The sequence below is a fragment of the Falco biarmicus genome, chromosome 5 (assembly GCF_023638135.1).
Source record: "Falco biarmicus isolate bFalBia1 chromosome 5, bFalBia1.pri, whole genome shotgun sequence".
NCBI classification, from domain to species: Eukaryota; Metazoa; Chordata; class Aves; order Falconiformes; family Falconidae; genus Falco; species Falco biarmicus.
The window spans coordinates 38,466,448-38,480,614 of NC_079292.1; the positions used below are offsets into that span (position 1 = coordinate 38,466,448).

General features: G+C 36.6%; 1 protein-coding gene and 1 long non-coding RNA gene across 3 annotated transcripts in view; one reads left to right on the forward strand and one right to left on the reverse strand.

Annotated features, from left to right (window-relative positions):
* USP15 (ubiquitin specific peptidase 15) overlaps window positions 1-14,167 on the reverse strand; it is a 70,175-nt gene that overhangs the window by 4,456 nt on the left and 51,552 nt on the right. The window contains exons 9-18 of one of the 2 annotated variants that reach the window (XR_008822028.1): window positions 6,705-6,878; window positions 6,217-6,375; window positions 5,317-5,541; window positions 3,634-3,717; window positions 3,451-3,545; window positions 3,102-3,290; window positions 2,161-2,276; window positions 1,754-2,029; window positions 1,396-1,466; window positions 918-1,049 (exon numbers count right to left, since the gene is read on the reverse strand). Coding sequence is in view for 1 of the 2 variants with exons in the window: in XM_056339958.1 (XP_056195933.1) it covers window positions 918-1,033; window positions 1,396-1,466; window positions 1,754-2,029; window positions 2,161-2,276; window positions 3,102-3,290; window positions 3,451-3,545; window positions 3,634-3,717; window positions 5,317-5,541; window positions 6,217-6,375; window positions 6,705-6,878 (1,505 nt within the window). In the remaining variant the exon portion in view is untranslated. The remainder of the gene's footprint in view (window positions 1-917; window positions 1,050-1,395; window positions 1,467-1,753; window positions 2,030-2,160; window positions 2,277-3,101; window positions 3,291-3,450; window positions 3,546-3,633; window positions 3,718-5,316; window positions 5,542-6,216; window positions 6,376-6,704; window positions 6,879-14,167) is intronic. The other variant, XM_056339958.1, reaches the window with a different exon arrangement.
* LOC130149847 (uncharacterized) lies at window positions 1,979-13,012 on the forward strand. The gene is made up of 2 exons (XR_008822030.1): window positions 1,979-2,062; window positions 8,140-13,012. It is a non-coding gene; the product is annotated as an uncharacterized LOC130149847 (long non-coding RNA).

Genomic DNA, 14,167 nt, shown 5'->3' on the forward strand with positions numbered 1-14,167 from the left:
GTATTTTGTAGTTTAAATATTCTACTTAAAATGTGCTGCAAAAATGGAAGCGCTTCACCATACCTGAGTTATAGGATATCTCAAACAGTCTAGCCAGTGTTGTATAATCTAGCCAACCCAGAAAAAAAAAAAAAAAGACAATTTTTAAGTCACCCTTCTCCCCTGCCCAAATAAAGGAGGATCTTCAGTGACAGAAGTCTCCAAAACTTTTAAGTATCCAAAAAAGAAAAAGTGGCAGAACCTCTTTTCAAACTTAATTCTGAGCTTCTGATGTTGATGAAGGCTTCTTATCTGCTAGAAAATTCCCAGAGAAGAAGGATTTTACAGGAATATCCTGTAACTGTGAATATTCAGATACAATCCCAAATCATAATCTGGAAGAACCATGAATCAGAATAAAAGTCTCCACCAAAAACTTAATGGTTGGAACATGAATTTGAGAGGTTCTACTGACTACACACATCCCCCATCCCACAGACCTGTGGTTTAGACACATCCCTAGCTCATGTATCAATGGGAGGCAAGTTATGTATTTGCATTAAAAAAAAAAGCCAGTATGCACCAACCTTTCTCATCTTGGAAAAGAATATTTGTTTAAACCACTGCATTGGATTTGGCACAATATCATTCATTCACTGTGGATCACAATTCACATACTAGAGTATCTTAGGGATCTACCCTTCCTCCTTATGCATTGTCTCCAATATAAACGTTGCTTCTCTATATAGTAACAATTTTAGTTAAGCAATGGATCAAAGTAGAAAACACTTAGAGATTTTCAACTATGTTTAGGATTATAAGATTCAAAATACCATTAAGAAATCAATTAGGTATCTCTGTTAATGTTCAGGTGTATTTCTGATTACATTTTGAGAAATACACCACAGAACATAACAATTTTATTCTTTTGTTCTTACCATGGGTCTTCAGCACCTAGTTTTTCCTTTGTTGTGAACAGCTCAATGCAATCTTTTAATTTCACAAAAGGCTTTTTTGGAGGCTTATATTCCACACTTTCATGTTTTTCAAAATCCTAAAGAGAAGTATTTCTTGAGTTAAGAGAACAAATGAAACAAAACTCATTTTAGTGATGTCGTCTTACTATAGACAGTAACTACAAAGCTCCTATATATGGAAAAACTCATCAGAAACCACTCAAGCAAAAAGTTTTCACAGCTTCAGATTTACTTCCAAATTAGTAAGCCTCAAATTGGCTAATTACTTAGATGGGTAAATGAAGTTTATTTATGACAACATATTTACTATGAAAGATGTGAAAAAGACATACTAGCTTCTTTTGAAGAACTATAATCTCTTATGTCACGTTAATTAAGTTGTATTTTTCACATTTAAGTTTTATCGGTGCTGGAAAGGGGAGCAACATAAACAGCTTACCTCTGCTGCACTATCATCAAAATATCTCTTCTTCAATTCAGGATCCCAATCCAAAGCAAGGAAAGATCTTTCTAAGATTAAAAACATGTTTTCTCTTAATATTATTTCTTGCTTTACATGATATTGTATTAACTTTGGGCAAACGCTCTTCAAGATGAATTAATGCTAGGATGAACTTAAGATGAAAAAATTGCATTTCTAAGAGTTAATTACAATAGCAAATTCATTATTTATACAGAATTGACTATTGGGAAAAGAGATACATCAAATAGCACACACAAAGAATGAAATACTATTCTATGAAAGAATCAGAAAAAAGTAGAATTAAATGTTGCCCAATCTGTTCCCCATGACTTACCGTCAAGCCTAGGCTGCCTGTCATCAAACCTAATATGCCTGGTATCATCTTTGATGTAGTTTATGTCAGTATTGCCTAAATTATTGAACTGGAATGTAAACAATCGCTTTTTGTGTCCCATGAGTGTTTGACCTTTGCAAGTATCTTCAGTACATAATCCGTTTTCAGAGTCATTGTCACCTCCAACTGAGTCTTCTGACTGGCTGTTTTCATTCTCTGAAGGAAGTTCCTGATCCTGGCTGGATTCATCATCTTGTTCATCTGTCTCCATTTCACCTAAAACAATCAGAAGAATCAGGAAGAAATGAGGTAGAATAACAATAACTTTCATGAAAGACACTACAGAACTAACTTCAATGACAAACCGAACACAAATCACTAAGCAAGTTCAGATATTACAGTCTTACTTGGAGATCCTTCTTCATGTATTCCATTTGGGCCATTACCATTAATACCATGGTCCTTACAGCAATGTAGGGATCCTTCAGTGTCTTCACTTTCAGTACATGTTTTTACATATCGGCTAAATATAAAAAACGAAAGCAACAGTTAGAATCAATGGATTTTAAAATATTTACATTATTCAAGCCAAACAATTACATGCTTACAGCAATTCCTTTCTACTATACTGTATTCCCTAACTCCTGATTTATTCAGAATTAACAGTTTTATTGCCTAACATGTCTATTGTTACAGGCACATCTGAAATTCTGCTCATCTGTACTCTGATGTTTTTGGCAGTTACTTGATTTTATACAACTTGATTTTTGATGTTAAGTCTCTGTTTATCCAGAAATCACTTCTTTAACTGTTCACTAACCGTATTTTTTACACAAAAAATATATGGGTTCAGTTACAAGAAAAGTTACCTCAACAGAAAATTAAGCACAAATTTCAACTGGAAGTTGTAACGATTCTAATCTCTTCCACATAGTGATACTTATTCCAGTCTAGTTTCAGAAAGTGCCTAACATACTTCTACAACATAAATTAGTATATAAACTTTTATAGTAGATACAGGAGATATAACTATAGAAGAATAACTGGCAAAACACTTCCATTTTACCAAGCCCTAACTAACAGCTATGTTTACAGCAGAATTAATTCCCTTAAACTGTCAATACAGATTGACCCTCTACTGTCTTCTCAAGTAATTTTTGAATTAGGTCATGCTAACAAAAGATCAAATTAAAATCCACACTAGTTCACAACTCAAGCAGCTATAATAAAGACTAAATAGTCAAATCTGATCAGTTTGTTAGCAATGCATGTAAAAGTGAGTTCCTACCGATTCCACCTATTGGCATTATTCATGACAAATGCATTTTTCTCTAAACAATAACCTTACCACATTCTTAGCAGCAGCAGGTTATACAGTTTATCTTCAGTGTTGTTTCTAGGCACTGCTATGAGAAAAGGTTGACCAAACAGTGAAGAACCACTATGGCTGTAGCTAGTGTGCCTGCACTTTTCCCTTAAACAAACAGGAATTATAACTTGTTCTGTATCTTCTGTTCTATTGATAGCAATTTCAAATCTAAAAGAAAAACATCAGAAATACAAAGGACAACTGTCATTTAAAAGATTATAAAGGGGAACACTTAAAAAATAATAACCCCCCCAATATTTGTCTTTGTCTTATGTCTAGTTACCTAAACAAACTACAAAGAGACATGAAGCATGTTATCTGTACTTACACATAAATGTCATCACGTTCCATAATACTACTTAAATTTTCATCCATGCCAAATATCCTGTGGAACCTGTGATTGTATATATCAGTAACAATCATCTAAAAAGAAAATGGAGTATATATCATTAAATCAGGTTAATGTGTTAAAATGTTCATAGTTGTGCTTCATATAAGCAATCACTCTTACCTTATCTGCAGCAACACCAGACAAAGCTGACAATGCTGTGCAAAGATCCAGTATATTTCCAATTTTGGGAACAACAACTTTGTACTAAAAAAAAAAAAAAATGTCACTTTCATTTCTTAAGAGAATATGCATGAGGAAAAAAACAAAAAACTTATCACATGTTCTGCAGATTCCTGAGCTTAAGGTGTAAAGTATGTAAATCAACTAATACAAATTCTGAAAGCTGCTGAAAATGTAGTAGTTACCTTCACAACTTTGCTCATACAAACACACACATTTTTGAACACTACATTTATTAGTTTTTATAATGCTTTTTAAAAATGTTATTTTATTTTCTCCACAAGAAGATTAACCACACCAACTACTTAGATTTATATTTCAACAGCACCTACTTAATTAAGCATTTAAATACCGTGCGTGCTATTGACTAGATTCTTAAATTTGAAATACAAACCAAGTTGTTTATGTATTACTAGGAAAAAAAGCAATGGCAGGCAATGGATAAAAATCAAATTTAAATTCACATGCAGAGAGAGAACCTGATGACTAACAGTCAAAGAAAACCTCTCTGTGGCTTCCCTTACTGCAGTACACCTGCAGTTTGTAATGAAACTCCACATAGGACTCTTACCTGTCATATGCGTAATAAGAACAGGATTATTTAGAAATAAGTATTATAAATTTGTAATTAATTGCCAAGTACAGGAGGTGTTTGTTATTTTCTGAAGTTTTATAGTTATATAGACTCACAAAAGCTCTACTGAACTCTTACTCTTCCCAAACACTATTTATTCCTGCATAACCATCTTATGTCATACAGGGTCATTTTCAACTACTGTGTCCCCTATGCAAACTTGTTCTCACAAATAATCAAATTTCTGTCAGGTTCACCTCCCACTAGTTAATACATGTCCCTTTACCTTCAGTTGCCTAACTCACATTGCTTTTGAGAACGCTCCCTCTCCCCCCACCTTCCTTCTTACAGTACTCTGATTTCATGTGTTAAAACCTTTTTTCAAGTCTGCCTAACTGCCCGTGTCTTATTTATTTCACGTATTCTCACTTACCCCGTAAGGTACAGCTAGAACTATTTAATCATGACTTTGTTACCATAAGCTATGTGCATTGTTTCATACCATTCTAAGGAGTGTAATACCATCCTTCCTAAAAAAGGCAACAGAGATACTCTTCACACAGAAATCTCATCTGAAATTTTTTCTTTTGGCTATTAAGCGATAGCACAGAAGAATTCAGGACTACCTAATATATTTAGTCATGAGGTTTTATGCACCATTTATTACCAATATTTGCCTTTTGAGGCTAAGAAATTGACAAATTAATTCTGGATTAAGTGTGTAATTTTTTTTTTTTTATAACCATACAAATTCGTTATAGCAACACTAAAATAAAAGATGAGGACAGCAGACATTTCAAATATTATGAAGCCTTATTAATACAACCATAAAGAAATCACCAATATCTTCCTTGAAACTGACAGAAATGTAAGAAGGTATGTATAGCTTTCCTCAGGCTTTCTAAGTGGGACTTCAGAACACATACCAGAAAACTAAAGCTTGTTGGATTTGCTTATTGTTCTTATAAATTTAAAAAATGTAAAGGAACTCAAGTTCATCGTTAATGCCACATGAATCAAGAGTTTTGTACATAAACTAAGAGGCTTACCTGCATAGGCTTCGCAAGTGGATCCATTCTAACTAAATAAACTTCCAAAGTACGTTCTTTTTTCATGGGTAATGGAAGTGTCAAGTAACAAAAGGGATCAAAGGTTACAGATATCTTAGCACATTCAGGACAAACTAGGGTGGATTTAAAAAGGCCATGAAATATATCTACAATGATGGAATCATTTCTTTTTAAATGGTTTTCCCAGGCTTCTTCAGCAACCACCTGCAATTAAAGCATGACCTGGGTTATGACAAAGTAGTAGGAAATGAATAGTGAGAATTATTGGTGAGAGTAGTTAATAGAACATTCTCAGTTACCACCTAAACATAGAAATCTCACTCCAAAGAACCCTGGTAAGAAATGCACTACTGTCAGGATCACAGGTTCAAAGATGTATGTTTATACCTCAGACAAAGATTCTGTCAGTGATATTACACAGTCTGAGAGAAACTTCAGACGGCTTGGGGCAAGACAAAAGCAAGACTAAAAATTCCACCAAAGTAATTCATACTTGTAGCAAAAGAAATTATCTGTATGCTTGTAGCTCAATGCCAGAAGAATTTTCCTAAAGTAAGAGTACTGGAAAGATACAGAATGCTGCATACAACAGAACAGGATTTTTTTTTCCAGCTGAACTCAGCACTGAATTGAACAACAAGTCTTAACAAAACCTTAACACCCTCCCCACCCCCTCAATTACCTTCCAAATAAACAGAAATTTACAAAGGTACTTGAACAAGATCTCCATTTTAAGGTCTTGGCTTATTTTCTGACATCTCTTTCAGAAAAAGCAACGCATGATCAGCGTCCCAACCCTTCAGTGCACAATCATCTAAGAAGTATCTAGCAATGTATAGCCTTGACTAAAATGAAGATGATCACAACCAAAACCACTACCTTGTCTGGTCTCCCATCTGCATCCTTCAATTGAATGTAAGGCTTTTTCCTAATTCGGTTCAAATCCTCATGTAATCCATCCAGGAGAAAAGCCAGTAGCTCTTGACAATCTTGTTGCTGATAACCAGAAAACTGTGGTGCAAATCGTCCCACTTGTGTCTATAAAAAATAAATACAAATATTTCTGGTATCTTTATTGTTATAAAGATTAGGTATTTTTGAGATGCTACAGCAGAAAGTTGAAAAGGTAAAACTTTTTTTTAAAAAATAACTTTTCAATGGAGCCAGGAAGCCAAAACTAATTCTCAAAGATCAAAGCACAAGGACAGTTTACACTTATTTAAACATACATCCCAGCATTTTAACAGTTAAATGAATGGACTGCATACTGATAAATATTACTTTAAATTCTTATTATTGCCTGTTTCCATACGTTCTGTATACTTAATCTAATAACAATGTATGTTCAGGTTAAATTTCATACTGACCTTAAATGCTCTTGGGGTAACATAGCTGTACTTTCCTGACCACATCTGCTTGATGAGCTCTGCATAAGATTTTGCTATTTCACCTCGCATTCCTAAAGGATTGTCAAAATTCAGCTCTTCTTGGTATTTATCATTGAGGAAGTATTCTGTAAGAGGAGGTGTGTTGCTCAGACACTGTAAGTAGAAATGCAGGGGTTTTAGAACAGTGATTTGAAACAAAAGAACGTTCAAATGTTGTTAAAGCAGTCGCGAACAATACCTTAAACTGTAAAGCCTAGTGCCTGCAAGGAAGAAAATAGAAGAAGAAGAAAAAAAAAGAGAAGTATGGCCTTTTCCAGAGAAAATTAATATTTTTTAACCAAGACTGGCTACAGCTATCATTACAAGTTATGCACAGATAGTATTTTACAAAAGCTTCAGGTCAGAATTTATTACATAGTAGTCCAGCCAAACACAGTGTCACACCACAATTTGTATTGAGGTTCAAAACAAATTACGGTGGTTCTTGATACATGAATAGTAGCTTTATGAAACTCCTTGCTCAAAGTTGTTATAGATGCACAAAGTTTACAGGGCCTCAAGAACAGGCTGCAGAGGTATTTGGAAGAAAGAGCCAACAAGGTTTATTACATCAAATTACACCACATTCAGAACAACATGTGAACAGAAAATAGTTGAAAACTCAGGTATTTTATTTTTTTTTGGCAAGGGTGGGAGGGAAGGGAAGATGAGGATGCTTGCCCTATTCCTTCTCTTCCTAGACATCTGTTTATGGATGCCATTGAAGACAGCGATCTGTGCTGGATGGACTAGACCTCGAATCACAATTGGTCTAGCCCTTCCTTTGTTCTTTTAAATTTTGTGAAGCTGTTTAGAGCTGAAATTCATCAAGGAAAGCAAGGGTCTTTGTTTAGACTGAGATAATGACTTATTCGCTTTACCAGTTTGTCTCTTCTGTCAGCACTTAGGGACAGCAGGATGTAATCACTAAAATATGATTTACAGTTTTAGTAAACCATTTTTAGTTTTTGTGTGCTACTCCTCACACTCTTTTAAACACAAACTTTTCCATCGCTTGGAAATAATCCCCATGCCTCAGCATATAGATTAAGCAAAGTTTCTTCATTAAATATTATAAGCTTTTCTGAATTCTTTCCTCTATTAAAGACTCCAAGGCCAAATATTTCAGTCTCATCTGCCTCTCTGCAAACAAGGGGAAGAACAAAAATATTAGCTCCACATATGCTACTGCATAAAATACAACAACTGAGACTGCAAGAATTACATCTTTATTGAGCAGAGCAAAAAAAAAAAAGTTATTCCTATTTCTTCCTATCACACCTGTGTAATATTACAAAGCAAAATCATTCACATGCTGTAGAGAGCAGAGTTTCATGCCTGTATCACACTCCTTTCTTTCCCTCTTCACCTATAGGTTCCATGAGCTATCAACACTGAAAAAAAATCCTGATATTACAGGCCCTTTTGGACACTGAGGGTTGAAGAAAGCTTATTTTTCTCTTGCTACATGGCAAAGAGCTTTTATTCCTAGCAGTGGTGATGCCAAGCCCCTCCAGCCTCACAGGTCCGTGTTGCCAGTTCTGAATGGACCCATGCAGCTAAGAGGAGAAACACTTGGTGTCTCAAATCCATACAGCAGTGGTCAGTCAGGGTTTTTTCAAAAGATTATTTTTAGCGTCAACCTAAATGAATGGTTAGACTACCAAGTTACACCAGATACTCAGAAACAATACAGTGCAAACCACACTAAAATAACTATAAATGAAAGCATACTACAGGTAAAACTGCATGTTCAATCTGAGTGATATGACAAAGCCTACTGCCCAAAGAAGTCCTGCCCCTTCTCTGCTGATCTTCATCTGATTGCGTAATAAAACATACTCACCTCACTAACCTGTCAAAAAACTATGTTTCCTCCTCACTCTTCTCTGAATTGTTTTTGGGCTGGTTTAGGAGATCAAATCAGTTCAGCTGATCAGCTTAGTGTAAGGAATGTCCAGAACAAATTTCTATAGGTTTTTAGTCAAGCACTACACAATGTGCTGACAGTGTGCTGTTTCACCAAAAACTTAATTTATCTTTTTCTAGTTTTTACCTGATTAATTAGTTTTGTCACTTTCACAGAATATTAATTTATGTTTGTATGTATAAGTCAGGAAGATGTAATTTCCCTTTTTCCTTATAAAGATTTCCAAATTCCAGCCTAAGATAACACCAATGGTGGTACTGGAATGCACAAGTATCCATCTGAACACATCAATTTTTGAGATACAGAGCTGACTTTTTTTCTGAAATATCAGATGCCACAACTTTTAAAAGAGTAGCTACTAAAGGAACTAACGCAGTTGGCCACAAATACGCTGATTTTTTTCAACATAACTGACAAAACTAAATAATTGCAAATATGTTTACTTCTTGAAAAGTATGACAATAGAGAGCTATTTAAGATCATAAAGTCACAGGGAAAAAGCATCCAGAAGCCAATTTGAAAGGAAGCCTACATTCTTAGTTTTCTCACGTTGTGGTATGTTGTAGGTTACCAAGGAAGCCTCAAGGAAAGCATCAATAAAAAAAAAAACCCCAAACATTAGAACCATGACAATCTACTAGACAGCAAAGTCACCAGATTTACCCTCCCTGTTCAACGTAGCAGTTTTGGATTTTATTTAAAACACATAGGTAAACTAACAAATATACCAACAGGTGAAGAATAATAGAAACCACAAAAGCTAAACAAATACAGTAAAACTACAGAAAACCATTTGTGAACTAATGAGGTAACAGAACAGCACTTCACTTCAGGTACTGCAGCCTCCACAAGTTTTCTTTAACCACCAAAACGTAAGTGCTCAGTCTCTGAACCCAAACTGGTCTTTTAGCTAAATGATCACTGGCAAAAATGGAACAGAACATAGAAGCTACAAGACCAACCATGAGACAAACTACAGAAGGGAAGGATTGGTCTTCAACATGACAAAGGTTGACACTGGAATTACAGTTCCATGTTACATATTAATCAGTTGGGGAAAAAAAAAAAGCAAAAAGACATTTCTGTAGCAGAGCAATCTATGGATAACAACTATTTAGGTAATCAGTATCAAGTGATCTTAATCAACCTCCAAGAAAATTAGACAAACAATGTGACTGGACAAAACGATGCTTCACACAATTTATACATCAACTGTATTAGGTAACACTGCATGCATTGTTAACGTACATACACATGCATACAAACACCATGGAACAACTCTAAACTACTAAGTCAAAAAGGAGACCTATTCACCTGTAAACACACATATAGTCTACTGTTTAGATAGCATAGCTGTAACTAGCAAGGTGTGGCAGGCATTAAGATACACAGGAAAATGAACAATAAATAATCTTTTAGCGTCGTATCTCTCTCTCTCTAAAAATATAAATGCTGTAGCCTCACTGGAATACTCTGATTCCAATATTAGACTATGATCCTGTTAGCAAGTCCACCTGTCCTACGAAAACTTCATATAGGTGGAAAAATAATAATAAAAAGTCAACGTTATACTTATCTAAATCCACATAATTTAAGTATAGGAAAACTTTGACAAAAGAGTTTACAAAGACTCTTATTGTTTAATTGATAAAATGAATGAAGAAAGAGGGCCATCAAGACAGTCAGTGGCCTGAGAGCACTTGCTCTGTGAGAAAAGGCTGCAGCATCAGGACTTAGCCTGCAGAAGAGACTGTTTCAGGGATACCCAACAGGAGCCTTCTAGTACCTACACAGAAGTTAAGTAGAAGACGGAACCAGGCCTTCACAGTGGTGCACAGTGGGAGGACAAGAAACAACAGGCATAGGCTGAAATAAGAGAAGTTAAGGATATTAAGAAAAGTTTTCCTTGTAAGAAGTCATGCAGTGCAGCTGAGAGTTGTACAGCCTCCTTGCAGGTTTTCAAGACCCAACTGGATAAAGCCCTGGGCAACCTGGTATGACCTCAGAGCCAACCTTCCTTTGAGCAGGAGGTTGCACTAGAAACCTCCTGAAGTTCCCTGTAACCCAAATAATCCTAATATAATCCTAATATAATGAGGAAACATTTATTCACAGCCTATAAGGGGTATCACATAGAAATAACACTAAGAATAAAATTTCAAAGCAAACATCATTACCTATCATGACAGTGAACTGGGGAAACAAGAAGCAGACAATAAGATCACATCAAGCTAAAAATTGAGTGTTCCTGTAAGAATCATGGCTCTTCAACTGTCCTAGTTAATAACAATTTTATGCAAGGGACATTGATATTTTGTATATCAGCCTTCTAATATAAGACAAGAGCTGACTCACTGAAAGAAAGATCCAAGTAACAGGAGAAAAAGTAAATTACTTTACACCTGTCCATCCTACTTTTGTCTGAAGTGCTAAGTGTCAGATGTAGAGAAAAGCCCTCAGCTAATACACCCCTTAACCCAAATTCTGTATGCCAATGGCAACTGAGACAGAACATCAAAAACTTTATCATTTCAGGTTTCACTCTCAGCAATAATATCCAAAGAGGGAATATTAATCAGCTTTCGGAAGAAAAAAACCTGCTGAAATACCCCACTGCAAAGCTCTCAACAGCTGTTGTTCAAAAGTCAAGTATATACAATCACACATGGAAAACCACATAAACATGAAGATGTGGGGAGGAAAAAACCAAAAGAAGTGTTTTTAATGGAAACATTTACTTTCCTTCTTCTCCTGTTTTTGAATCAAAATAAACCCTTTGTGAACTCTTAGGTTTTCACTGTGAAAGAAAAAATAATTTTCCACAGAACTCTAATCACTAATATCCCAAAAGGGCAAAGCAGTACTCAGGAAACATCCACAGATGGCAGCACAGCAATGCTTCGTGAGATTCATATTTTTCTCAGTTTTTTCAGCTTACAACATAGACATGTACGTAAGTGATTGTGACTAAAACATCTACTTGCCAAATACTTTTTTTTTTGCTTGATAGGGGTTCAAACATTCAGAATAATGTTTTCATAAAGTCCAAAAGCTCCCTTTTGTTTGTCACTCCTGTTTTATTTAATGCTCAGATCTGCAAAAGCCATTTAGGCCTTAATAAAAAATGAAGCCTTAGGTGTCAGCACTGAAGTAAATTAAAATGATACACAGAATATCCCTTCAAAAGAATCTGAAAAAATCTATACAGAAGTTCCAGTACAACAAAAATATTTAATAGTATTGAATTATTGCTTTTTGATAATAAGAAACTATGATACGACAACACTTGGGAGAATTACAAGGGTCTCTTAATCATCTTAGCCTTACTCCTACTCAGCTTACAGCTGTTTATGGTACAACAAAGGATCTTACCTGTTTCTTCACCATCTCTCCTCTAGTTGTCTTGAGCTCTGTAACACTGAAAGCCCCTACTCAGAAAACCAAAGGTTTCTTTACATTAATCACCTAGAAGGATGAAGGGGCAAGCCTAACGTTACCTGTAGATTGAAGAGCTATTAACGAACTCGAAACAATATTTAAGAAACTGACAGGATTATCACATTTCTACCTAGTACAGTTAAAGGGTAAAACCCTTCAGACAAGTTTGTCAGACTCTGGACAGCAAGTGCAAGGAACTGGCCCTCCTCTTCAAGGAACACTGATGACAGTTTTGATGCAAACCATCTTCACTGTACATCAGACAAGCAAAGAAAAGCTGTCTGAGAAATGAAGCGGCTTCTGAAGCAGAAACGGCTCTTATATGAACAGTAAGGGGCCTCAATGGTGTCTGGGAAGGACGAAGATCTGAGAAAAGTGGTAATCAGCAGGAGTGCAGATAAACTAAACTCTGCTTCTGTTGAAGGAAGCTACATTGATTACACTCAGCAATGACTCAATGGAAGGGATCACAGCACAGCTTTTCAAATAGAACACAAATGGAACTGAAAACTATTTCAGAGTCTAAAACTCTACAGTAAAATTTTTTGTTTATCAGGATAAATCTGTTTTCTTTAATACTGTGTTGACATAATTGTGAAGAAAACCAGCTTAAGGTGGCAAATAAAACTACAGGAGGTAACCAAAGCAGATCAGAGAATCACAGAATAGCTGATGCTGCAAGGCATCTCTGGAGATGTCTAGTGAAATCCCCTGCTCAAAGAATGGTCACCTAGGCCAGGCTGCTTGGCACCGTGTCCAGTCAGGTTCTGAGCATCTTCAAGGCTGGATGATCCACAGCCTCCCTGGAAACCCCATTCCATTGATAACTCTCACTGTAAAAACATAATTTCTTAACTTAAATGGAATTGTCTGTGCTTCAGTTTGTGCTCAGTGCCTCCTGTTCCTTCAGTGGGAACTGGGTTTCACTCTACTTGCTGCCTATCTTCCCCGCCCCAGTATTTCTACACATTGGTAAGATTGCTCTGGAGCCTTCTCTTCTCCAGGCTGAACAGTCCCAGCACTCTGAGCCTCTCCACGTAGGTCAGATGCTGCAATCCTTGATCACCCTTGTGGCCTCTCGCTGGACCTGCTCCAGTATATCCCTGTCTCTCTGGTACTGGGGAGCCCGGAATTGAACCTGGCACTCCAGGGGTGTCTCACCAGTGTTGAGGGGAGGGGAAGGATCACCTCTCGCAGCTTGCTGGCAATGCTTTTCTCAATGCAGCCAGGAGGCTGTTGGCTGCCCTGGCCACAAAGACACACAGTTGTGTCATGTTCAGCTTTTTGTCCAGCAGGACCTCAGGTGCTTCTCTGCCAAGCTGCTTTCCATCTTGTTGCCCGTCCCCTGACACAGCCCAGCGTGTACTGGTGCCTGGGGTTATTCCTGCCCAGGTGCAGGCCTTTTGGCTTTCTTTTGAACTTCATGAGGTTCCTGTCTGCCCATTTCTCCAGCCTGCTGAGGTCTGTCTGAATGGCAGCACACCTCTCTGATGTATCAGACTCTCCTCCCAGTTTTGTGTCATCTCTAGTCTTGCTGAGGGTGCATTTTGCTCCATCACCTAGGTCAAAGCCTAGGGCTCCCAATATTCCCAAGCAGAATTTCCCTAGTCTGCCATCCACATACTATCTGGGCCCAGTCCTTTGTTGCTTCCAAGATCAAATTTGTTTGGAGTGCTTCGGCCATAGGCATTACACCTCTAGCCAGAATAATGCAATGTTACTCCAGTAACAGCAGGAGGTGAAATTAATAGCAAATTAGTGTAGTGAATTGTGTGCTTTCAGTGTAACTGGAAAAAAAGGTAGAAGTTAACTGGTGGCAAGAGGAAGACAACAGTAGAACTTGCAGTCTGCAAGACTGTAGTGTGTTAAGAACATGTCATGCTTTCACTAAAAAGCACATTCACGGATTTCTTAGGTAACATTAAACTCTAAGCAATACTTTCTTTGACAGATATTAGGTGGAACTGAAAGATACTTTACACTTCCTTGCTAAGAAAGCTGACAAATAAGACATTTAAAAAAACACACCATCAAG